General features: G+C 41.0%; 1 protein-coding gene across 4 annotated transcripts in view; it reads left to right on the top strand.

Annotated features, from left to right (window-relative positions):
* The window catches only part of DCLK1 (doublecortin like kinase 1), a 357,491-nt gene that overhangs the window by 172,730 nt on the left and 160,023 nt on the right, over positions 1–24,738 (top strand). For all 4 annotated transcript variants that reach the window (XM_017537960.2, XM_037741824.1, XM_017537961.2 and 1 more), the window contains exon 4: positions 9,900–9,999. In XM_017537960.2, the coding sequence (XP_017393449.1) occupies positions 9,900–9,999 (100 nt within the window). The remainder of the gene's footprint in view (positions 1–9,899; positions 10,000–24,738) is intronic.

Here is a 24,738-nt window from a genome sequence, read left to right as displayed (position 1 = left end):
TTCTATTAAAATGTTTTCAGAGAAAGTAATATTGGAGCACAGTGCCTGATGCTGCTTGCTTTGGACAGGGCATTTATGATCCAGTTTGCCTCTGATGGTTTTTTTTTCTTTTGGCCGAGGCTTCACTCGTCCATATTCCCTGCCTATCCCTGGTTGGTCCCGTGTTTATGACCCCTGCTATGAACACTTCTTGGCATTGGTGATGAGAACTTGAAGTATTCCTCAGAATGACTTGAAGATAGCATTATGTCCAATATCACTCCCCAAGCATTACGCAGATGACCAACCATATGCTCGGTGCCACATTTTACCCCTTAAGGATTTCCAAAAGATTCTGTATTATGTGGCTTCGTGTTTCTCTTAATAGTTTTCTTTCTTCTTTTTCCAGTTATCATAGTAAGATGTTTCTGCCTAATTAGAAACCATGCCACAATCTCAACTACCTACTTGCATGAATCTTTTGGGAGATCCTCTCAGCAGTAGAATATAAGTTTAATCTTTTTCTATCCCAGAAGATGATGAATTCAATCAGACGGTTCAGATAAGCCAATTTCCTGGGCTTGGCCACCCTTAATCTTGAACACTCATTGTAAGGTAATTGATTTAGGTTAGCTTCTGGGTTCAGACCAGAGATTATTTGTACCCTCTCCAAAGAAACTACTGTGTTACAGTTTTCATTTTCTTGGACTATCCTTTAATTCCTTAAGTGAAAGGCAGGCAAGTAGGTAAGCTATTCTAAAAAGGAGATACACAACAGTAAAGGATGTCTTAGTGGGAGAAGCCAAACAGAGTAATAGGACTGATGTGGTATTAACTTGGCAAAAGACCAGGATTGGAAACCTTCTGAGTAATTGCTATTCTTCATGCCTCTCTTTCCCAGCTATTTTAAGAGTTTAGTGTTCTATTCTTAAATAATAGCCCAAAATCCCTCAGAATGATATTTAACACAGAGACCTACCTACTATGCCTTACTAACATCAGCACTGACAGCAGTAGCTGCTCAGCCCTGGTGTTCTCTACAAGCCAGGCAAGGTACTGATTACATACATTATCTCATTGAATCCTCACGAAACACTACAGGGTGAGCATTGGTAGCTCCATTTTACATATGAGGAAACTGAGGCTTGAAGATGTTAAACAGATGTCCAGGGTCACACATCTATCAGGTGGCCGAGCCAAGATACTTAGTATTTGTTACTAGAAGGTCATTTTACACTTTGCTTTGGTCTGAACGTTTGTATCCCCCAAAATGCATGTTGACATCCTAACCTCCAAGGCGATGTATTAGGAGGCGGGCCTTTGGGAGGTGATTAGGTCCATTAGGTCATGAGGGCATCATCCCCATGAATAGAATCAGGGTTCTTATTAGAAGTCCCAGGAGGTCCCTTGTCCCTTCTACCTCGTGAGGCTACAGTGAGAAAGCAGACCCTCACCAGACACCAGATCATCTGGTGCCTTTATCTTGAACTTCCAGCCTCCAGGCTGTGAGACATAAATACCAGCTGTTCATGAACCATCCAGTCTATGATATTGTTGTTATAGCAGTCTGAATGGACTAAGAGACACATTTTACAAAACAGAACGGGCTCACACCTGTAATCCCAGCACTTTGGGAAGTCATGGCAGGCAGATCACCTGAGGTCAGGAGTTCAAGACCAGCCTGATCCACATGGAGAAACCCTTTCTCTCCTAAAAATACAAAATTAGCCGGGTGTGGTGGTGTATGCCTGTAATCCCAGCTACTCGGAAGGCCGAGGCAGGAGAATCCCTTGAACCCAGGAGGTGGAGGTCGCAGTGAGCCAAGATCGCGCCATTATACTTCAGCCTGGGCAACAAGAGAGAAACTCCACCTCAAAAAGAAAGAGAACGAAATGTTAGTATTTAGAAAAACAGGCTAGATAATAAAAGATGAATCACTTAGAATAGATTGCAGTCTGCTTAGATATGTCTGAATCCATGAAAGATGATGAACCATGCATAAAATGTGCCTTTGGGGTCAGAGAGTATGTTCAACAGCAGGCTGCAATTGCTGATGTCCATGTCAACTACAGCAGCTACGAACACATCCAAGGAAGAAACACACTTTCAATTCCATAATTGACTTTTTCTGATTGACCAGCGAACCAAATTGCTAGCATTTCAGAGGAGAATATTTCTTTTTTTCCATTTCTTTAAAGCATCAGCCTGTTAGTTTGAGTGTTATCTCCTAGCCTATTCTGAATTTCAACAGTATTATCCATTTTTGCCAAAAAAAAAAGTCTTAGAGCTTCATGTTTTAAACTTGTAGAGAGTACTTTGAGGATCTTTATTTTCTTCTTTCTGTTAATTATTATTACTTTACTAATTTATTTTTTATTCACATATTTTCCTCTGGCCAAGAGCCAGAGTTTCTTTAAAGAACTTTTTTTTTATCAGAAGCTTCTAGCCATAAGAACTAGAGTAAAATCAATTATCACTTGCATAAATTTATCATCAAAGAGTGAAAACAAAAATGTAAGGAAGGGATGGAGAATGTGTTTTTATGACAATAACATAACACATTTCTAATATTTGGCTATAAAACTAATTGCGAACATATTTTAGAACCAGAAACATATGGAATTACATGATTATAGGACAGAAAAATTCACAGTGGTTGACTTATAATATCATGTGGCATAAAAATACTCATTGCTAAGAGTGGAGAGAAGAAGCCAAGTATGGAATGAAATTGGAAGAGGAACCTCCTCTCAATTCAGTTTTGGCAGGGTGAGGAGCCCCATATGTGCCAAGTTTTAACTGAAAGCTAATTATAATGGTCACATTATGAATTGTGCAGAAAGAGGAAGGTTGTTAACTTGGCGCCTTAGATACATAGGTAACTAGGGTTTTTGTTTTTTGTTTTTTTTTTAAGTATAAGCATTCCTTTTTGGTAAGGAGCATCTCATTAAAATGCTAACCCCAGAACATTTAAGCCTACCATCTTTAACTGGTATCAAGGAGTTTAAGAAATTATAAATGAAGTATTTAAAGAAAAAGAAAGTTAAAACAGAAAGAATGTGCCATACTCAAAGATTCCAATAGATGGAATGAATGTATTCGTTTTTACTTCTGTGATGGTTTATGATCTTACTTAAAATATATTATTTAAAGGGATGACAGTAAAATATTGTGGTGTCTCTGATACAATGAGAAACACCTGATAAAGACACAATGACTTCTGTGGCTTCAAATACATCCAGGGCTGCAGAGATATCCCCTGTCTTGTTTGAAGAGGGCGCTCTTGTAAAGAAAATATCCTTGCCAAGGCTCTGCTGAGAAACTGGCCCCACTCCCTGAAGTCAGCGTCACCATGGAGATCTTATTCCAGTGAGGGGGAATGGATTCCACCGTCCTGCTTTGGAAATGTGTAAATAGCAGATGCTTTTATTGCCTTTGTTTGAATATCTGCCCTTGCAGAGCAACTCAGGCCGGAAGCTCAGAGGAGAGGAAGTCCATATTTGTCTGTAGCGTTTGTTTCCTCCGTAAACAGCTTAGTCTCTCGGGATGATTGTGGGTAATGACAAGTTAATGGAAAAGATGTGAATTCAGATTTCACATGATGAGAGTCAGAAAAAGGAATATGTCTTCCTTGAGCCAAAGAAATAATTCAAACTGCCTTCTTTTAAAAAGGGGAGTTTTATTAGACACCGTTTTTATTATATACTATTAATGTACAATATATGTGGTAACTGTTGATCATAATTATTTTATCAGCTGAGATTTATAATATGCAAATGTGAGGGTGCGTGATCGACTCATTTTCCTACAGTTTGGTAGTTAAATTCCAACTGCGTTCAAATTCCTAGTGATGTTCTGTTTAACCTGGCTAAGTTTTTTTCATCTGTAAAATGGGGATACTGATAGCAATAAACTATTGTCAAATAGAGTTTGTCTCCTTCATCGTCGAAAGGATTAAGTGTTATCATGTATAATGAAGATGAAATGTAGTAATATGTGCAGAATATTCCTGTTGGTATATCATACCAAAAAGGGAATTTTCATATTTACTTTGTCTTTATCATATAATTTATTCTTTATCACATAATAACTGTGGTAAACCATATTAGAACCAATACAGTAACTGATAAACAAGAGAATTTAAGTCACTCATCCAAATTCATGCAACAGTTATAGCAAATACGGGCTCAGAACCCAGGTATCCTGACCCTCGTTCAAGGGCTTTTTCCAGCACATCTGGCAATTATAATTGCCCGTGTTTTTTGAGGTATTGTGAGTATGGTATCATGTTAAGCACCCTCACAGAAACTCTCATGCAATAAATTGACTGTTTTTCTTTGGAGTTAGAAAAACATTCAACACTGGAGTTAGATTTCCACATAATAACCAAAACACTAAGAAAAAACTGAAAATTAGCCAACAGAATATTAAGTGTCATGCACCATAAAGATAACCTGGCTTGTGAATTGCATATATTACACATACAGTATCTTTTGCAGTGGAGGATATTTCAACAGAGAACAGTTTTCTGAGGAATAACAATTTCTGGTTCTCACAAAACTAGAAGTTGGTGACAGAGATCTCAAGAGGCCCTGAGTTAAGATAGTGGTTCCTAGCACATTTGTGATATCAGGTGAATACGCTTGCAAATCACTTTTCACAGCATCATTCTGTGGAAGGCTAATGGAAATTATAGGCATAAACCCTGACCCACCTTTGTGTTAGCAACTTCTACCAGCTACGTACCAATTCTTTTGTGCAATTCAAAGTGTACTTTTCATCAAAATAATGATACCGATAGAATCCTTATTCCCAAAGCAAGAAGAGGCACCCATTTGCTACATTTTCTTCAAGTCAACTTAGAAAAGAAGCACGTTGGTATAAAACCCAGGAGCTACATGCTGTGTGTTTGCTTTTTTCCTTTTCTTTTCTTTTTATGAGATGGGGTCTTGCTCTGTCACCCAGGCTGAAGTGCAGTGGCACAATCTCGGCTCAATGCAACCTCTGCCTCCCGGGTTCAGGCAATTCTCTTGCCTCAGCCTCCTCCTAAGTAACTGGGATTATAGGCATGCACCACCACACCCAGCTAATTTTCGTATTTTTCCTAGAGACAGGGTTTCACCATATTGGGCAGGTTGGTCTCGAGCTCCTGACCTTGTGATCCACCTGCTTCGGCCTCCCAAAGTGCTGGGATTACAGATGTGAACGACCGTGCGTGGCCATGTTTGCTTTATTAAACCTTTTTAAAAATTTATGTTATGTATGTACTCAATGTATACTTATTTAGAAGTAAAAATACATTTGGGCTGATAAAAATAGCTAAACTTTATTGAGGACTTATTCTCTTTGGAGTCGTCATCTCAACTCATCTTAAAACAACTGATATGATAAACCGAGACACAAAGAGATTAACATCCAAGTGGAAGAGCTGGGGTAACTCAGAAGCTGGGCTCTGTTGACAGTGCTGTGCTCCTGGGGAAGAGCCTACGCAGACATCTCCATAGTACCAGAAAATGGCACCCAATGGGAGACACTGCCTTTGTGCGGACTGAAGTTAGGAACTATAGAAACAGGACTCATTTCAAGATAGCTGATTGAGGTTTCCTGACTTGCCCAAGTCAGTGACGGTGGCTGAGCAAGGGCTGCAGTGACAGCACCTGTCTCCAGCCTTTGACAAAACCACTAGAAGGTAATGTAATTTCCTGTCTGCTGAATTGCTAATTCACAACAGGAATTATTTGGATTGTAAGTCTGTAAACATATACTGGAAAAGAAAAGGTGATGGATAAGGGCAGCCATATTCTCAAGACCTAGCCCAGTGACTGGCAAATAATGGCACTCAGTAAACAGGTATTGATCAATGAATAGTTCAGAACAGGGATGAGTCACTTTGGATTAGAGTGGATAGAGAAGGTAGGGCTTGAATCTGCAACTGAGCTATAGGCCATAGGAGGGATTTGAACAGTCAAAAGAGTAAGAAAGGATACAAAATAGAAAATGAAAAAATAACACATAGGTAGGAAAGGACAAGCCCCTTTTTAGAGAAAAACAGGTAAAGCAGATAAATTGAAACATGTTTCATGTTAGGACATATCCATTCATCCTTCCATCCATCCATCCATTCATCCATCCATTGTCCATCCATCCAACAAATGCATATTTAAGTATCAAGCACCACGTCACAACTAAAACAACTGGAAGCTTGAAAGGTAGGCCGGGGCCAGATTTTGAGATATCTGGAATGCCAAGCTCAGAAAGTTGAACTTTAACTTGAGGATAGTAAGCCATGGATGGCTTTCTGAGCCATGAAGAGAGAGATTGAAAATTTGCCAAGGAAGAGTAGACTGACAGAATTAAATAGGATGGATTGGACAGAAAGGAGGTAGGGCTGAGAAAATCCAGAAAATCCACTAGAGTGATATGCCAGGGTCCGCAGGCAGGAGGATAAGCTCTGGACTCACTTGGTGCTGGGAGTAAAGGAGAGGAGGGTGGGGAAAAGGCCTGGATTTGAAAGTTAATGCAGGGGCAGAATCTCTGACCATAGTGAAACCTCAGAGAAGAGCAGGCTCTGACAACACCAACTCTCCTGGGAGGTGTGGGACAATGGAGGTAGAACAGAAAAGCTTGGAAAGGTGCTTCTCCATAGGTTGGACATCTCTCTTTTCTCACACTTGACGCTTCTCCCTTTGCATCTGCCCTGTGTCTAATCGTGATGAATGCTTCCAACATCTGACACCTATTGAGCAGAGAATTCATGGCAGAGTGGCCAGTTGCCACTATCCCGTTATAACAAGAAGCATGTTTTTCATCCATAAGATGAACTTTGAAAAAAAAAAAACAAACGGTAACTACACTGAATCTTTAGAACACCAGGTTTCAAAGGGAGTAACACTGCATAGATAAATAAAATCAGATTATTGTGCAAAACATTGGTTTTCAATTCCTCCACCTTTTCATAATTCCTTGATATCAGAATGTACAGTAATGCCTCAAGGAAAATTCTCAATGTACATTTGTCTAGAGAAGAGGGTTATTATCTTTCTTGTTAGTTGGAATACGTTAGGGCTACCTCTGTATCAGTGATAGAGTATGTGAGAATGGATAATTGAAGTGCGTTGAAGTGCACAGATTATCCTAAATTCATCTTTAGGATAACCTTGTGTTTAAGTCTCCTTTGCTATTATCTCTTTAAGAAGACTTCTAATAAGGAGCGGTTTTATAAAGTTGAATTTGATCTACTGACCGTACCTACCTTTTCCAATGGGAAGTTGTGACCAGGAAAGTGGTTACATGATGTAGAACAGAAATCACAGAAAACAAGAGTTTCTGCTAGTTCAACACATTCTTTCATTTCAACCAGTGAAGATTCAGAGGTAAATGAATGCATGCTGCTTGGCACTGAAGCAACTTGCCCCTGCCTTTTTGTGCTCGGTGATGACAGTTACTTTTCTCCAACAATCATTGCGCTCCTTTTATATTTTTGGAGTCTCGGTGTTGGAAAGAACATCGAAAGTTCATCACGTTTCATTTCCCACTTGCCAAAAAAACAAACAGACCTAAACTGCCCAAGATGGATCATCATCTGTTCTGCTCTTTAAGTCTCAGACTTGGAGAATGGTCATCAGTAAACTGAGGGAAGAGCGTTGGCTAGCAACCTGCTTAAAACCTGTTGTAGTTTTGATGATAGTTATTTGTCCATGTAGAAGTGGCATGAAACATGCACACACTGATGAGTAGGATGTGGTTAGCAATCGGATGTTCTCAAATGCAAATGGTGGGAATGTGTTTCCTTTAAAAAACAGTATTTTTCATCGATCAGAGATACATCATCAAAATGTTTGATGCAGAGTAGGCCTATCATAAATGTTTGAGTGAGTACATCAGTTGGCAATGAAATATTTATCAGCCGCAGAAGCATGGCTGCCTAGGAGCAGAGTGGGTAACTGTTCTTTCTTTCCTGTGCTCCCAGAGATCTTTCCACCTATGGCCATCAGCCCAATTCCAAAGAGAACTCTGAGAAGCACTATCTGTCTGTATGAGGCTGTGTGAGAAAAAAGGTCTGGAATCAAATAAGTTTTGGAAATACTGGATTTTTCTATCCCTTCTTGACACCATGGTGTACATTAGAACATTAAGGATTTTGAGAAGTTTGGAAACAAATATTTTCTAAATCCGTTTGGCTTTAGAACTCTTTTTTGCACAAAATATTAACTATCCACGTTTTAGGAGATACTGCTCTTTTGGGTTAATTGTTCACATTTGGGCAGAGATCATGATTTCTCCATTTGTGTATGTCTGTGCCAGATGCCAATTGGCATGTGGTAGGCATTCAGTAAAGACTTCCTGTAAATGAAATGTAAAATGAAAATGGCCATGGGGGGTGGATTGGGATGATGCTGGAAGAAGTTATGGTGTCATGAAGGTAAAGATGAACAGGACTGCGTTGGAGTCAGAGAGAGAGGAGTGAAATGGAGAGCGGGTTCTGAATTCAAAGGGCCTGCTTTTATACCAAGTAGAATATCGGAGCTTCTGACATCACTCTTGAAGCCCTTCAGTTTATCTTCTTCAGTAATTATAGCGTCCCTCTTAAATACCCTGTGTTTTTAAGCTTTCACAGGCCGACTAAATACTGACAACCATGGATATACCTTATTCATGCTTAATGTTGATTACCAAACTGTTAAAGAAATTTCTTTTTAAAAACTGCAGCCAAGTGATTATTTAGAAAGAGACATTATTTGGAAAGACCCTCTGAAGCCCACACATCATTGCATTTGGGGACTCTAAATAATGCTGTGTTCTCTCAACTTATACTCTGCGTTTTATAGCATATGTGATATATCAGAGCAGTATTCCCGGGGACTGACAAAAAAGCAGAACCTCAGAGGTGCCCACAGAGGAAACTGCAGACAAATCAGAGAGGAGCTCATTGTAAACACAGGCCCAAACAATTGAGCACTCCAGAAAGGTTTGTCTCTGGTCCTCAAATATCCAGGGGAAAATGCTATTACAACGTCTATTTCATACAGCTCTGAGTGGGTGCCTGCAATAGGGCATCTTATGATTCGCCCAAGTGGTCACAGGAAATTGAAAGCAGATAGAAATCAGCAGTGTTCCTAGTGTTGGTATTACACATAATGTGAACAAAATATTACGTAGTCTATCCAAAGTTTGAAAATTATTCATTCTGATCACAGTTACTTGCAAAAATGACATTTAGCTCTCTTAAAGTTCTCATTGGAGAGTAAGTCGAGTAAATATCAAAAGGTTGCCTTAAAACTTGTCTTTTACATGACAAGAAGAAGTTGGGTGGACTGGGAGTTTTAGAGTTTGCCAGAGCTTGGGGGTGGGCACACACTTACCATCATCTCTCTATCTAAGCCTAAGCAATAGCTTAATTTATTTATTATTACTTTTAAAAGAGTTCCATTTTTCTTACAACCAGAAGTAGGATGGGCCTAAAGGAGATGATTATGTTCCTATTAAGAGAGAAATATTTTTCTTCAGTGATTATCATGTGTGTATGACGGCATCAATTACTAAACATACTTGTTGTTAAAACCATATGCTGACTTGTGTTGCTATCGAGGACTATTACATTCCAGAGAGGAAAGGGCCGCTGCACCTACTCTATTATGGAAACAAAGGGCTGTTACCTCAGAGCCTATCTATATACCAAGTAATAAATGTGACAGTTACCGGTTCTATTTTTCTTATCCCATCTTCCTGCAGAACTGAAATGGAATATGTTTCTTACTAGTAACAGATGCTCGAACCCCTCTTTTGAAATTCTTCTGGAGAAGCTGCCCTGTTGATTCCATTAGGTGGGAAGGGGCTTTATGCAGATGTCTGCTGTGGGGTTGCATTGTTGTAATTGCTGTTCTACCACCCTTGCTGAGTGCCATGCTTTTCTCTTGTAGGTGATGTGCCTTCAGGACTTTTTTGGTGATGATGACATTTTTATTGCATGTGGACCGGAGAAGTTCCGTTACCAGGATGATTTCTTGCTAGATGAAAGTGGTAAGGAAAAAAAAAAGTTCAAAACCAGGGGAAATTTGAGGCAGCTTTCCAAAATGAGCTGCACCAGGCCAAGATTATGTCAACTCCAAAGCTACCAAATCAGTTTCAGATTCTCACGCAGCATGTCTTTTTCTGTATCTTGAATTTCTTTGATTTTTTTTTTTAATATGGAAAACAGATGAAATGAGAATTGGAAAGGTTAAATCATTTAGAAGAAAAAGTTACTCATGGTTCATTTATAACCACTTAATACTTAAATTGATGTTACGTAGAAAACAATGGCGTAGATTTCTACATTTTTTATTATATATTTTTTTCGCAATTTTTAGCTGAGGAATTTGTCATCATAAAATTATTTAGGATGTTTCTAGGCTCAGCTTTCATGTGGCTTCCTTTAATTCCTAAGTGGGCAAGTGGTTTTTCTTTTCCTTTAAATACTGTAGAATTCATGTGTCATTAGCATCTGTGAGGTATTAGAAAACAGAAGGTAGCTTCTTTCCACTAACAAACTAAATGTGCTGCTCTGCAGTTGATAAAGAGGGGACAGTCATGAAGAGGGAAAGGCATGTCTTAGGAAATGAATATGAAAGCTGGTGACTTTAAGAATGATTTTTTGATACTATAAATCATCTGAGAATCTTAGCACTATTACAGGTAAGATTGTTGTACCAAAGATTATTATACCCCTTCCTTTGATAATATTACTCTAATTTAATTAGGTGAGTATTGCATACTTACAATGCAAATTCTGTCTAGTTGGAAATGCTTTTTGAAATGATAATGAATCTTTTGCTTAGATGAGTGCAGAAAAACAAATCAGTGAGCTTTTGAAACAGTGGCTGAGCAATACTTGAACACTAGCAATGATGGAGAACGCGATGTGGTGTAGTGGCCTCACCCTAACACTGCAGATGTGTGTTAATGCGTAGCACCTATGTCACAGGTATACATACATATCAGTTACGTGCATTTAGAAACTAGAGTTCTTTCATTTAAAAATGACTTAGAGACCGGGTGTGGTGGCTCACGCCTGTAATCCCAGCACTTTGGAAGGCCAAGGCGGGCAGATCACTTGAGATTAGAAGTTTGAGACCAGCCTGGGCAACATGGTGAAACCCTGTCTCTACAAAAATTAGCTGGTCCTGGTGGCGCACGCCTGTAGTCCCAGCTGTTCAGGAGGCTGAGGTGGTTGGATTATCTGAGCCCAGGGAGGTCAAGGGTACAGTGAGCCCTGATTGCACCACTGTACTCTGGCCTGGGCGATAGAGCAAGACGCTGTCTTCAAAAACAAACAAACAAACAAAAAAAGACTTAAGGTGTGTAGGGATAAGAATTTTTAAAATTACCCCTTTCTCATGAAAGCTTCAAACGCCCAATCAGAATAAAGATAGATGTGTCATTTGAAGAGATTTATTTTGGTTCAAGGACCCTAACTAGAAGAGTGGTTTGGCATCCCTTTTTCTCTAAATAAGTTGACTCTAAATACATTCCATCTTCATTTCTGATCTACGTGCCTTTGAGGCACCAATTTTTGTAAATAGATCACAAGTATAGTGTCCTCAGGGAATGCCTCCCCACACCACCGTTTGAAGAACAGCTTTGCCATTGTGTAGAACAGGTGAAAGTCAAGAGTCAGACAGAAGAGCTGACAGCACGGCTTTGAGAAAAATAAACTGCCCTGACTTTCCATTTAAAGAAAATAGCTGCTTGTGATAGAATGGCTTGAGAGACCAGATGCGTTCTGAAATGAAAACCTTTGTTGCTTTGATATAGAAAACAGCCTGTCAAACTCGACCTGGGATACAGCTCTTTTTCAAACCAGCAAGCAGAGTGGGCCAAGTTGGCCACAGCTTCCAAGCTCTGAGGTCTCTGTCTAGGCCTCAGAGGGACTTGGGGCCCCTTCTGCGTGCTCACCGGGCTAGGTGAGCTCACACAGCTGGGCTTCCCCTCCCCAACAACCAATGCGCAACTACTCCCACGCACCTGCCGTGATGGGCTGGTAGACTTTCTGAGAAGTACAACAAGAAAATGCCAGAAAATCTTTTGCTACTTCCCCTTCGAATTATTTCTCATTAAAAAGAATGAGATTTACACTGGAGGACTCACATGCGATCACACACACACACGCACACGCACACACCAGAACACCTTCTCCATCTTTTGTGGTTTGACCCAGAGAAGGACCACTTCAAACTACTTAGCTGAGAACTTCACATCCCTTCCCTGGATGAATAATACCCTAACCCTTTCTTGGTGTGAAATACATTTGCTGAGTAACCATGTCCTCCCCCATTCCAAAAGAAACACGTGGATATGGAAGGAAGGGGGCTCGAATAGAAAAACGATCTAAATTGAGATTTTACTTCCTTGGATGAACTTACCCCAAGACTAAATTCACACGTTGACAACTGCAATTTTCCTGTTGCTTGAACAGCATGTTCTAGTGCTAATGAATTAACATTTGAATCTTTTTTAAAGTGCTCCGACCATGATTTCGCCCAGCTTATCTGCACTTGCTAAATGGTATTTGCACATTGATGTTTCATTTGGCCTTTTCCATAGTAGTTTCCTTAAAGGGGCATCAGCAGGGGTACAGACATCTTCAGAATTTACTACTCTTGCCCTGCGCAGGGCTGTGCTTGATTTAAGGTGCCAAAAAGTGGCCTTTTGCCACAAGGCGACACTTTTATCTTTCCAAATTAACCTGGCTCCCAGTGAGTTCGGGATTTAGCAATAATACATCCCCCTAATTACTGCTAGGAAATCTCTTAAGGATGTCTCTGAAGGTTCATCCTGGGAGGAGATTTGCCATTATAGACGAATATTTCATGGGGCCACACTGGAGACAGATCAACACAGGAAACTTCCAGGGAGTCTCCTTCCTCCCCTAAGTTTGCACATTCAGAAAATAACACCTTCCTTGTTCTGGTTCTGAATGTAACCATTTTAGCAATATCGTCATCAATCAGTGGAGTCTTAGCACCTTGGAGATGGTGGCTAGAGCACTATAGATAGAGACAAGCAGAGAGGCCAGCAGATCCTTCCCTTGCTGTCTAATTTAGAATGATGAAATATAGGCAGGGAAAATGTCACACTGGAGACAGGAAGCTCAGCATAGTTTTGCTTCTGTGTCAATGACAAATCGACCAATTTGTGATCTGGTGCCATTTAACAGTGATAGGGTTTTGTTGAGAAAGGATCACCCCACGCCTGGGAGGAACAGTGAACTCCGTGGGGATGAGCCTAACACTGGATGTTAATTATTGTCCAATCCCCCAGCCTCAAAGCCAGTGTCCCCATTCTGCTTGGTCAGTTCCTTCAGCCACTCACTCCACTGCCATCCAGAGCCTTGCCCCCACCATACCTGCCACCTGCTCGGGAGTCCAGATATCAGTCATTCTCTCTTTCAACTTTTCTCAGATCTTTCTAGTTTTTTACCAACCAGTTCCTATGTGCTCTTGATTCCGATGTTAATAGGCATTATCTTCAACGTCCATCGTTTTGCCTAGATGTTGGATTAATTTCCTAGGGCTACTATAACAAAGTACCACAAACTGGGTGACTTAAAACAACAGAAATGTGTTAGCTCACAGTTCTGAAGGCAAGAAGTCCAAAATCAAGGTGTTGGCAGGGCAGTGCTCCCTCTGAAGGCTCTAGGGAAGAATCTTCCTCGCCTCTTCTGAGTTTCGGATGACTGCCAGCAATCCTTGGCTTGTGGCAGCAGCATCACTCCAGTCTTCACCTCCATCTTCATGTGACCTTCTCCATGCATTTCAGTATAATTTTCCTCTTCTCATAAGGACACTAGTTATTGGATTAGGGCCCACTCACATTCAATATGACCTCATCTTAGCTTGGTAACATCTACAAAGACTCTATTTCCAAATAAGATTCATTCAAAGGTACCAGGATTAGTATTGGAACATATCTTTTGGGGAACAAAATTCAACCTAAAAAAGACAATTGGTGGGAGCTGTTCAGATTTTATTTGAATTTGGGTTACAAGTAAACTAATGTTTATTAATTTGTTTGGATCTGTCTTTAGATGTTTACAGTTATAGCATATTTGTTAGTAGAATACATCAACAACAGAGCTGTGGCTGCCCCTCATCTGACCCTTTACAGTTAGGGTTCCTCGCCTCGTGGATCATAGGAATGCTGTCAGACAGTCTGAGAATTTTAGCAGTGCATTTGACAGAGCCCTTCTTGAAATCCCTTGGACTAAGACAAAATGTATAGTGAATGGCATAGGTGGTTGTATTTTCAATTGATTGATCTTCTCTGGGCAAAAGGCACTGATTTACAGGCTGATGTCAAATGTGCCGGAGGAGTTCTCTATTAGGATTGACCTATCCAGCCCCTGAAGGTAGGGATTGTGTTTATTTTCTGAGAGTGAACAGATTTCACACCACAGGGTTCTGTTTTGGAGTTGATACAGTTTAGCACGGTTATCAGTGTCATTTAGAGGCCAGGTGGCCCACACCTGTAATCCCAGCACTTCAGGAGGCCGAGGTGGGCGGATCACAAGGTCAGGAGATCGAGACCGTTCTGGCTAACACAGTGAAACCCTGTCTTTACTAAAAATATACAAAATTAGCTGGGCATGGTGTCATGCGCCTGTAGTCCCAGCTACTCAGGAGGCTGAAGCAGGATAATCACTTGAATCCGCGAGGCAGAGGTTGCTGTGAGCCGAGATTGTGCCACTGCACTCCAGCCTGGGTGACAGAGCGAGACTCCATCACAAGTGTCCTCTGGAGAGCATTCAAGCTGTGTGGATTCGAACCATCTGGGAGAGTTAATGTGGTCAAAGATAAGATGAGGATTTGAAAAGGTTCTAACAGGGTGGATTGTATTTAACCAGAGAAAATTGAATTCATATAAACAAAAAAAAGAGCCCTAGGGTGTGAAAAAAAGAAAGAAAAAAGCCAGCCTTGCAAGCTTACTTAGGAACAATGTTGGTTCCACAGTGGCACGTGTGAAATTTCTTTACTTGACTGCAGGCTTAGTGTGAGATGTTATGTGACATGGGTCATTTGTGTGTGGGTTGTAGGTGTATCACATACTATATTGTAAAATGTTTTTGTCCCTCTGATTGAAGATGGTAAATGTGAACTGAAATAAAAATTTAAAATTAAAAAAATATATTAATATTCATAAAACTAAGTAACTATAGAAAAAATGTAAATGAGCTTTTAGATTTTTTGTATGTTTGTAGTGTTTACAATTCTGAAGTCATTAAAGCTCAAAACTGCAGGAAGGTTTTTGAGGTGTAGTGTGTGTGTGCGTGTGTGCATGTGTATGTGTGTGCATGTGTGTGTGTGCGTGTATGTATGTGTGTGTGCCCGTGCACGTGTGTGCATGTGTGTGTGTGTGCATGTGTGTGTGCCCGTGCACATGTGTGCATGTGTAGCGTTCCATCTCCAGGAAATACCAGCCCTGTTTCTGCCTGTACCAGACAGATGTGGGGTCCAGTGTTCTTCCTGGGTATGTGATTCTAGAATGGACATATCCTCAGCTTCTCTTAAGGATCTCCATGGTGTTGGGTACCCAAGATCTGCTTGGTAAATATTTCTAGAAATATTGCATCCTGACCACTTTCCTGGGACTCATGTCCCCTAAATAAGGCAGAAGATACACCAGGCACCATTCACCACTGGGTTCTGACTACCTTCCTTAATTCTGGGTGTTAAGAAAATAGGGCTAGAACCTATTTAGGTTGGTGCAAAAGTGATCACGGCTTCTGCCTTAAAAATAATGGCAAAAATGTGATTACTTTAGCACCAGCCTAACAGAATAGTAGGAACAGTATTGGCATAGTGGGGTTGTGTTTAGAAGACACAGTCTCATCCAGGCTCTATGTCCTGTTTTCTGTGTGGTCTCTATATCTCCAAACCTGCTTCCTATTCCCTGAAACACCTTTTTTTCCCTGGGTTGTAATGGACCTCAAATGAGACAATAAATGTCAAAGCACATTCGAAACGGTGTTCCTTATTACCCAGTGAATGATGCCGGTGAATGTCACTACAGCTGAAATATACCTCCTAGTGGATTGCAGTTGGACTCAGCCACATAACTTCATTTGCGGGGCTTAATTGGAGGCAGATGACATCAAGATCTGCATTTGGTGCTTTTTGGAACCAGAAAGCGATTACTACTGCTTTCTTCCACTCCTAACTTTTGTTGCTGTGGTGGAGGTGAGAGGGAATTAAGGCTCCTTTGAAGATATCCACTCTTCTCTAAAAGTGACAGTGTTCAGGAGTCCCAGCCCTTGGGAAACGCCTCCCTCTCTCCGTGCCCACGTTGATTTGGGTTAAAGAGATCTGATGACCCTGCTGCTTTGTCCTGAGTCTGGTGATGTTAGGAAACCAGAAGGTTAATGGGAACACTGGAAGATGCTCACAGTCAGGAGTAAGACCACACCTCCTCACAAGCTAGTTTTTGAGCTACTAAATCCATCCATTCTTTCACTCATACAGTCGTTTATTCAATAAGCTAACTTGTTATGTCCCAGTCAGCATGCTAAGCATATGTACCTGCAGACAGTAGCACTTACATCACATGTAATCTTTCATATTAACTTTTTTTCTTTTTCTTTTTTCTTTTTTTTTTGTTGGAGATGGACTCTCACTGTGTCACCCAGGCTGGAGTGCAGCGGCTTGATCTCGGCTCAGTGCAGCCTCTGCCTCCCAGGTTCAAGTGATTCTCCTGCCTCAGCCTCCCAAGTAGCTGGGATTACAGGCGTGCACCACCACACCTGGTTAGTTTTTATATTTTTAGTAGAGACAGGGTCTTGCCATGTTGGCCAGTCTGGTCCATACTGACTTTTAATATTGTTTATGTGTAAAGATGTCAGGGGATCTTAGGTAATGAACTTTGACCCAGAATACTAAATATTGCATATTATTTTAGTGGATTTTATCTCTTAGGAAGAATACTGTGGTAAAATGACTAGTGATTTACAATAAACAGACAACTCTTTGTAAATCTTAATTTTAATTGCATTATAAGGCCATTTTACATTACATCTATGGGCAGATTTCTTTGAGATGGATGGTACTTGTTGGTGCTAGAATATTTTATTGTTTCAGTAGATGTTAACTCTAGGAATGTACAGTTTTTATTTCAAAGAAACAGTATTAGGGCCAGGCATGGTGGCTCATGCCTATAATCCCAACAGTTTGGGAGCTGAGGCAGGTTGGATCACTTGAGCTCAGGAGTTCGAGACCAGCCTCGGCAACATGGTAAAAGCTCATCTATATAAAAAATACAAAAAATTAGCTGGGCATAGTGGAGCGCACCTGTAGCCCTAGCTACTTGACAGGCTGAGATGGGAAGATCGCTTGAGTCCCAGAGGTTGAGGCCGCAGTGAGCTGAGATTGCACCACTGCTCTCCGGCCTAGGTGACAGAGTGAGACCCTGTCTCAAAAAAACAAAAAAAAAAATAAACAAATGAAAAACTATATAGCTATCTTGTTGAATAATTCCAAGTTTTTGTGGCTTTTCATTGTCTTATGAGAAAAGGTTGTAAAATCTGGTATGATCATTCCGAATTTCATTGATTTGTAGAATTCAGCCTGATGTTTCAAATAGAAAGTTTGGGTGCTTTTGTCCGTTTTGTGTTCTGAATAGAGCATTTTGGCTAATGTGCTTTGCTCTCTGCAAGTTCCTATTAGCCTCTAAGCAGTGGAAAGGCCACAGGGGGTTCTGGAGACTTTCCCGACCATAGCTACCTTTTAGCTCATCCATAAATATGAAGTGTCCCAGAACATAGTAATTTTTCCAACTTAATCAACTGCCAAGCTTTGGATACATATAGAGTACTGTACTTTGGAGACAGAATCTAACTCAAGCTCAAACTACTTCCTTTGCTACAAATAGATAATTTTCTACTTAGAAAATCAAGGCATTTTATAACACGTGCAATATTTTCTTTACATTTTCTCTTCTGGTCTTCATGGGCCTTCTTTTTCATTGCATTCAACAGTGACATATGAATTTTTGACATGGAAAAACCCTATAAAACATAGCATTGTATATGAATCCTGGGCACGAAAGGTCTTGGAGGTCATCAGCTTCCCCTCGGCTTTGATGTGGAAACCCTCTCCACAGCATCCGACAGCTCTTCCATCCCCAGCTAGAACCCTTTGTTGATGATGGTATAAAACTTGATAAGAAGGCCAATTCCACTGTCCAGGAGTGCTCATTTTTAACAAGTTATTGAGCCCAAATTAATCTCTCTCCAGCTTGCACGTAGTCCTCCTAGTTCTGGTTTCCAGGGTAACAAATACCACTCACTGTCCTTGCTCTAAGGGGAGCTTTCCTTCTACCCCCCTCCTCATCATCAGTCACTCTGCAAACTGTTACTTCTTTTCCTTCTAGACCAAAATGATCTGTATCTTTCCTCATCTTCTCTCCTGCTTTCCTCAACTTTCCAAGAAAAAGAAGAGTCTCCCTTCTTTCTAAAATCAGTGATCATTTTCTGTCTTTGTCTTCTCTTTCTCTTTGTGACCTGGCCTTGTCAGTATTCTGTTCCTACTGCTTTGTGGATTTGTTGTTTTACCCTCTCTATGGGGTAGGTAGGGTAGATCTCTTGTCTTTCGGCACACAGCCAGGCCGTTTCCTCCTAATCTAAAAGAGCCTCCGGTCATCTCTGTCATCTCGTCAAACCACAATGCCTTTCTTTTTCTGCCAAACTGCTAAAAAATAATAATAAATAATGACTGTCCTTGAAGGCTTCACTTCCTCAACCTGATCATTTGTTATACTATTGTATAACGGATACATGGAAAACACTAGAATTATGGGGTTTTATCAGTTTTTTAAAAAAACTGTCTTCCACCATCCGTTTAGGTTTATATAAGGCTGGAATTTCCTCTCTTGGCACCGGATGGCACCTCAACAATCCCAAGATTTTTCTGTCCCTCCTAAGATAGCAAAAAAGTGTTGTGGACTCTTCTAGATACAAACTGCACCTTTATTCCAAAGTGGAAGTATCTAGTTCCACATGATAGTCATTCAAAATTGGAGTTCCGTTTCCACACCTAGCCAGAGCCCAATGTTGCATGCGGTGAGTCCCCTACTCTGAAGGACAAAGGAAGGGTTGGTGACTCCTCTCCTGTCCACTCCCTCCTCCCTGATGTTTTGATCTCTCTAGGATTGGAATGCGGATGAGGTGGGTGGGACAGGGTGATGAGAAAGGAGAGGTGGAAAGTCCTTACTTGACTGTTCTGTTATAGGGTGGCTTCAAACTCTCTTGGCCACGAACTGTGATTTAAAGCTAACTTCCCTTTTGGGTGTTTTCATGGGTTCTTCAGGGACTCTCACTGGGAACATTCCGCTCTTCCTTATTGATGTAGTCGATTCAGTTTCTTCCAGATTTGGCTGAGTCTCTCTCAGTCCCTGTTTTCCAAAGCCCTCCCTGTTGGCCTCAGATGTTCCTCTTGGGAAGAATTTAAATTAGTTTCATGCCAACTCATGCCCTCAGATCCATCAGAACACCCATGCATCCTTTACCTCCAACAACAGGCCACCCAGTACAACCAAGTCTCCTTCAATTTTCTGCCAGAGGCTCTCAGGTGAAAGTCAAACACGTAAATACCAGTCTGTTATTTCTCTCTGTCCACAGAGGACACTGATCAAGCACTTAGGATCTTCCAGTGAAACCCCTATTGAGGTGAAGGGGAAAATCACCCCTCTTTTGGAATGATGGAATTCAAAGCAAGCCTCTCTCTTAAGGAATCCTTCTCATAGATCTGCTTTCTCTCCAATAACTTAAGCCTTTATCCTCAAAGTGGGTAAGAAGACTAAGTTCTAGAACTGTTTATATTTGCTTTGAAATTTCTGGAAGAGGATCCATCTCACAATTCACTTTGGTATCTGATACACATCTCCTTGGAGTCTGGGTGAAATTTTCATTTTCAATCATATTACATTTACAACTGGATTCTATGCCCACCATATGTAATGGTTCCACTAAGCAAGGATAATCTTCAAAGCACTAGATTCAATATTCTTTTTGTTTTTCTTCTTTATCCTCCTTGACTTCTTTGTAGCATTTGACATTTTTGATGGTTCCCTCCTTGAAATTCTCTCCCCTTGACCCTTCATAGTTTCTCGCTGTCTTGGTCTTCTGCCTGTCCCCCTTTGAATATTCTTAAGCACCTTTCAGGTTTGCTTTTCTGTCATATATCTCTTAATAATTGTTCCCTAAGATTCATTCATTTTTTTAACTTCATTACTCTCCATTCCTAGCCAAGTTAATCTACTTTAATGGGTTCGGCAACAATGGTTCTGGTAGACAGTGATGGTGACGAATGGCAACCAGATGATATGCAATAAGCAAAGCCTTTGAAGTATGTATAATTTTTCCCAAATTTACAATTAAGGAAATTAAGGCTTGGGGAGGATAAATAATTTGTTCAAGGCCACACAGCTAGTATTAAAGGCAGAGCTCAAACCCAAGGTTTTTTTTGTTTGACAATACATTCCTGACCTTTAACTGTACCTCCTTTAAGATATACTTCTCTAACCATGACTCCTCTCAAGAGCTCCAGAATCATATTTCCAGCTTTCTCTTATGAACTTTCCTGTGACTATTCCACAGCCACCTGAAATTCAACACATTCCACAACGGAACTCATCACCTACTTGGTCAGCTTCATTTCTTCTTCAGTGTTTCCTGGATGAGCTCGTGGCATCAGCATTCTGAACACAAAGGTTTCAAAACATGGATCACCTTTTATTCACTCCTCACTTTCACTTTCCAAAGCCCATCTGTCCCCCTCCTTTCCAACGATACTGCCATTACCTTTGGTCAGTTCCTCACCATCTCCCACTTAGAGTCATGAAGATGCTTGAACTTTCTATCCTAGTTGCAGTTTTTCATCTTTCCACGCCATGTTTGAACACAGGTTGATCCTCTTGAATTAATTCACTTACCCAGCTCTCCACTGCCTGCAGACTTCTTGGTGTGCATTTCTAGGGCGGTTGTAATCTGACTCAATTGTATCTTTCTAGCTGTTCTCACCCTTTATTCCTCCTCTGCCCTCTAGCCACAGTATTATTTGTGGGTCTCCCAAAAGCTATTTATTTTAGAAATATCTGCTTTTACTTATATTGTCTCATTAATATGGAATGCTCTTCTTCCTCTTCTCCTTCCCCACCCACCACTCCATCTTGTCCTTTGAAGTTCAAGTCAACCATCACCATCCTTGTAAAGCCTTTCTCCATCTACTTGGAGAAGTAGTTACTTCATTTCTAAGCAGCAAAGCGTTCAAGAGGTGACTTAGGTGCTATTAAAAGCATTTAAAAGAGAAACAGAGCATAAAAGTTTGGAAAATTTGCAGCCTGACAATGCTATAGAAAAGAAAATCCTACATTCTGAGGAAAAATTCAAGTGGCTGAGGAAATTTGCATAAGTAGCTAGGAGCCAAATTTTAATCCTCAAGACAATGGGGAAAATGTCTCCAGGGCATGTCAGAGGTCTTCACGGCAGCCCCTCTCATCACAGGTCCAGAGGCCTAGAAAGAAAAAGTGGTATTGTGGGCTGGGCCCAGGGTCCTTGAGCTGTGTGCAGTCTAGGGACTTGGTGCCCTGTGTCCCAGCCACTCCAGCCATGGCTGAAAGGGGCCAATGTAGAGCTTGGGCCATGGCTTCAGATGGTGCAAGGCCCAAGCCTTGGTAGCATCTGTGTGGTGCTGAGCCTGCAGGTGCACAGAAGTCAAGAATTGGGGTTTGAGAACCTCTGCCTAGATTTCGGAGGATGTATGGAAACACCTGGATGCCCAGGCAGAAGTTTGCTGCAGGGGAGGGGCCTCATGGAGAACCTCTGCCAGAGTAGTGTGGAAGGGAAATGCAGGGTGAGAGCCCTCACCCAGAGTACCTACTGTGGTACCACCTAGTGGAGCTATGAGAAGACAGCCACCATCCTCAGACCCCAGAATGGTAGATCCACCATCAGCTTGCACCATGCAATTGGAAAAGCCACAGACAACTCAGTGCCAGCCCATGAAAGTAGCTCAGAGGGAGGCAGTACCCTGCAGTGTCACAGGGACAGAGCAGCCCAAGACCATGGGAACCCACCTCTTGCATCAGTGTGACCTGGATGTGAGACATGGAGTCAAAGGAGATCATTTTGGAGCTTTAAGATTTGACTACTCTGCTGGATTTTGAACTTGCATGGGCCCTGTAACCCCTTTGTTTTGGCCAATTTCTCCCATTTGGAATGGTTGTATTTACCCAATGTCTATAGTCCCATTGTACCTAACAAAGTAATAAGCTTGCTTTAGCATAGGCAGAAGGGATTTGCCTTGTCTCAGCTGAGACTCTAAACTGTGGACTTTTGAGTTAATGCTGAAATGAGTTAAGACTTTGGGGGACTGTTTTGAAGGGATGATTGATTTTGAAATGTGAGGACATGAGATATGGCAGGGGCCAAGGGTGCAATGATATGGTTTGGCTCTGTGTACCCACCCAAATCTCATCTTGAATTGTACTCCCATAATTCCCACATGTTGTGGGAGGGACCTGGTGGGAGATAATTGAGTCATGGGGGTGGTTCCCTCATACTGTTCCCGTGGTAGTGAATAAGTCTTTTGAGATCTGATGGTTTTTATCAGGGGTTTGTGCTTTTGCATTTTCCTCACTCTCTCTTTGCCTGCTACCATCCATATAAGATGTTACTTGCTCCTCCCTGCCTTCTGCCGTGATTGTGAGGCTTTCCCAGCCATGTGGAACTGTAAGTCCAATTAAACCTCTTTCTTTTGCAAATTGCCCGGTCTCGGGTATATCTTTATCAGCAGAGTGAAAACAGACTAATACATATACACACACAGAGATATAGAGAGAGATAGACTTATAAGGAATTGGCTTGTGTGATTTTGGAGGCTGAGAAGTCCCATAGTCTGTGGTCTATAAGCTGGTGACTCAGCAAATCCAGTGGTATAGTTCAGTCTGAGAATAAGGACCTGAGAACTGGAAGAACCAATGAGAAGTCCCAGTCCAAGGGCAGAAGAAGATGAAATGAGATGTCCCAGCTCAAGCAGTGAGGCAGAAGAAAGAAAGAGTGATTTATCCTTCATCTGCCTTTTGTTCTGTTTGGGCTTTTGTGGACTGGATGAGACCCACCTACATTGGAGAAGGTAGCCTACTTTGCAGAGTTCACTGATTCCAATGCTAATTTTACCCAGAAACACCCTCACAGCCCCCTCAATAATGTTTAATCTGGGCACCCTGTGGCCCATTCAAGTTGACTCATAAAATTAACCATCACTGTTACATACCCAGTGGGTAGCAGAGTTGAAATTAAAACTGAGGATCCTGGACACTTTGTACTTTGTCTTACTTTATTGTAAGTGCCTTGAGAATGGTCCTGTGTATCATTAAAATATATATCCCACAGCACATATCAGGGTGCCCTGAATATAGTAAGGGCTCAGGAAATATTGGCTGAATTAATGGATGCAGAAGGAATCTATTCCATCTGTCAATCTTCAGATGCTTGAGGCTCATAGCCTGGTGCTTCCCAAAACCTTCTTTTCCAGACAAAGTTTCTTCAACAATTTCTTTTAAGACCACCCTACTATCCTGGTTACACTTCTCTTGATATCCGCTACTAGATATTGATCAGCAATATCCTCCTTAAAATGGCACCTGAAACTGAGCATAGTAGTCCTTGGGGGATTCAAAGAGCATTAAGAATATAAACTTATTTGATAGAGGCAGCAAACTTGCCCAAATAAAGCTTAAGAATAATTAAGGTTTCTCTTAACAATTGTCAAACAGTGCAGGCTCATGGTTAGCTTTTGGCCAGCTCAACTCTCTGGGGCTTTCTGATGTGATGTCAAGCCAGGTTCTACTTGTTTAATTGAATATTTGAATCTTCTTGCAGTGCTTTAATTGTATTCATGCCAGTGAGCATCTTATTAATTTTAGTCATTAATTCTGGCCATTTAAGAACTTTAAGCATCCAAATTCTGCCTGAGGATAAACAACAGCAGAGAGTTGAAATGAGGTCTGATTTCCAGGCCCTTGTTCTTCCCAACTGAGTTATGCTGCTAGAGGCCTGCCTAGCCAAAGACCAACAGCATAGCTGCCTAGAAGCTCTGATAAAATGAAAAGAAATGAAAAGCTATGGTAACCCTCACATTTCCTTGTGGGCAACAATGGTAGGAGAGCCTCAGACTCAGTGTCCAGCTTTGCCTGGGTGATTGTCTGCAGCTGCTTAATGAACTGTTAAAAGATAAACGTAGGCACATTAAAAATTTAATGAGTTTATTTAAACAGACAGCAATTCATGAATTGGGCAGCACCAAACCAAAAGTTGTTTGGACTCCAACAAAGTGACATGGGAGGAGGCTTTTATAAGGTGGACATTGACTCAAGGCAACGACAGTGTTTGACTGGTTAAAGTGGAGCAGTAGCCTTATTTAGGTCATTCCAGTGAAAAATCTTGTTGGCAGTTTCTGATGTGTTATGCTTAAGTTTTATTTTACGTTTCACACTGAGTTACATTTCAGCTTGCTTATATAGGAAGCCAAGGTACTGGAATCATCTCAGTCTAATGGAGTTCCAATTTATTTATTTATTTATTTATTTATTTATTTATTTATTTCTCTTTCTCTTTTTCTTCTTTCCTTTCTGTCTTTCTTTCTTTCTTTCTCTTTCTTTCTTTCCTTTCTTTTCTTTCTGTCTCTTTCTTTCTTCTTTTTTTTTTTTGAGATGGAACTTGCTCTGTCGCCA

This window comes from Cebus imitator, unplaced genomic scaffold, assembly GCF_001604975.1.
Source record: "Cebus imitator isolate Cc_AM_T3 unplaced genomic scaffold, Cebus_imitator-1.0 Scaffold108, whole genome shotgun sequence".
NCBI lineage: Eukaryota > Metazoa > Chordata > Mammalia > Primates > Cebidae > Cebus > Cebus imitator.
The sequence above is the reverse complement of the archived record's forward strand: the minus strand, read 5'-3'. Positions and strand labels throughout refer to the sequence as shown.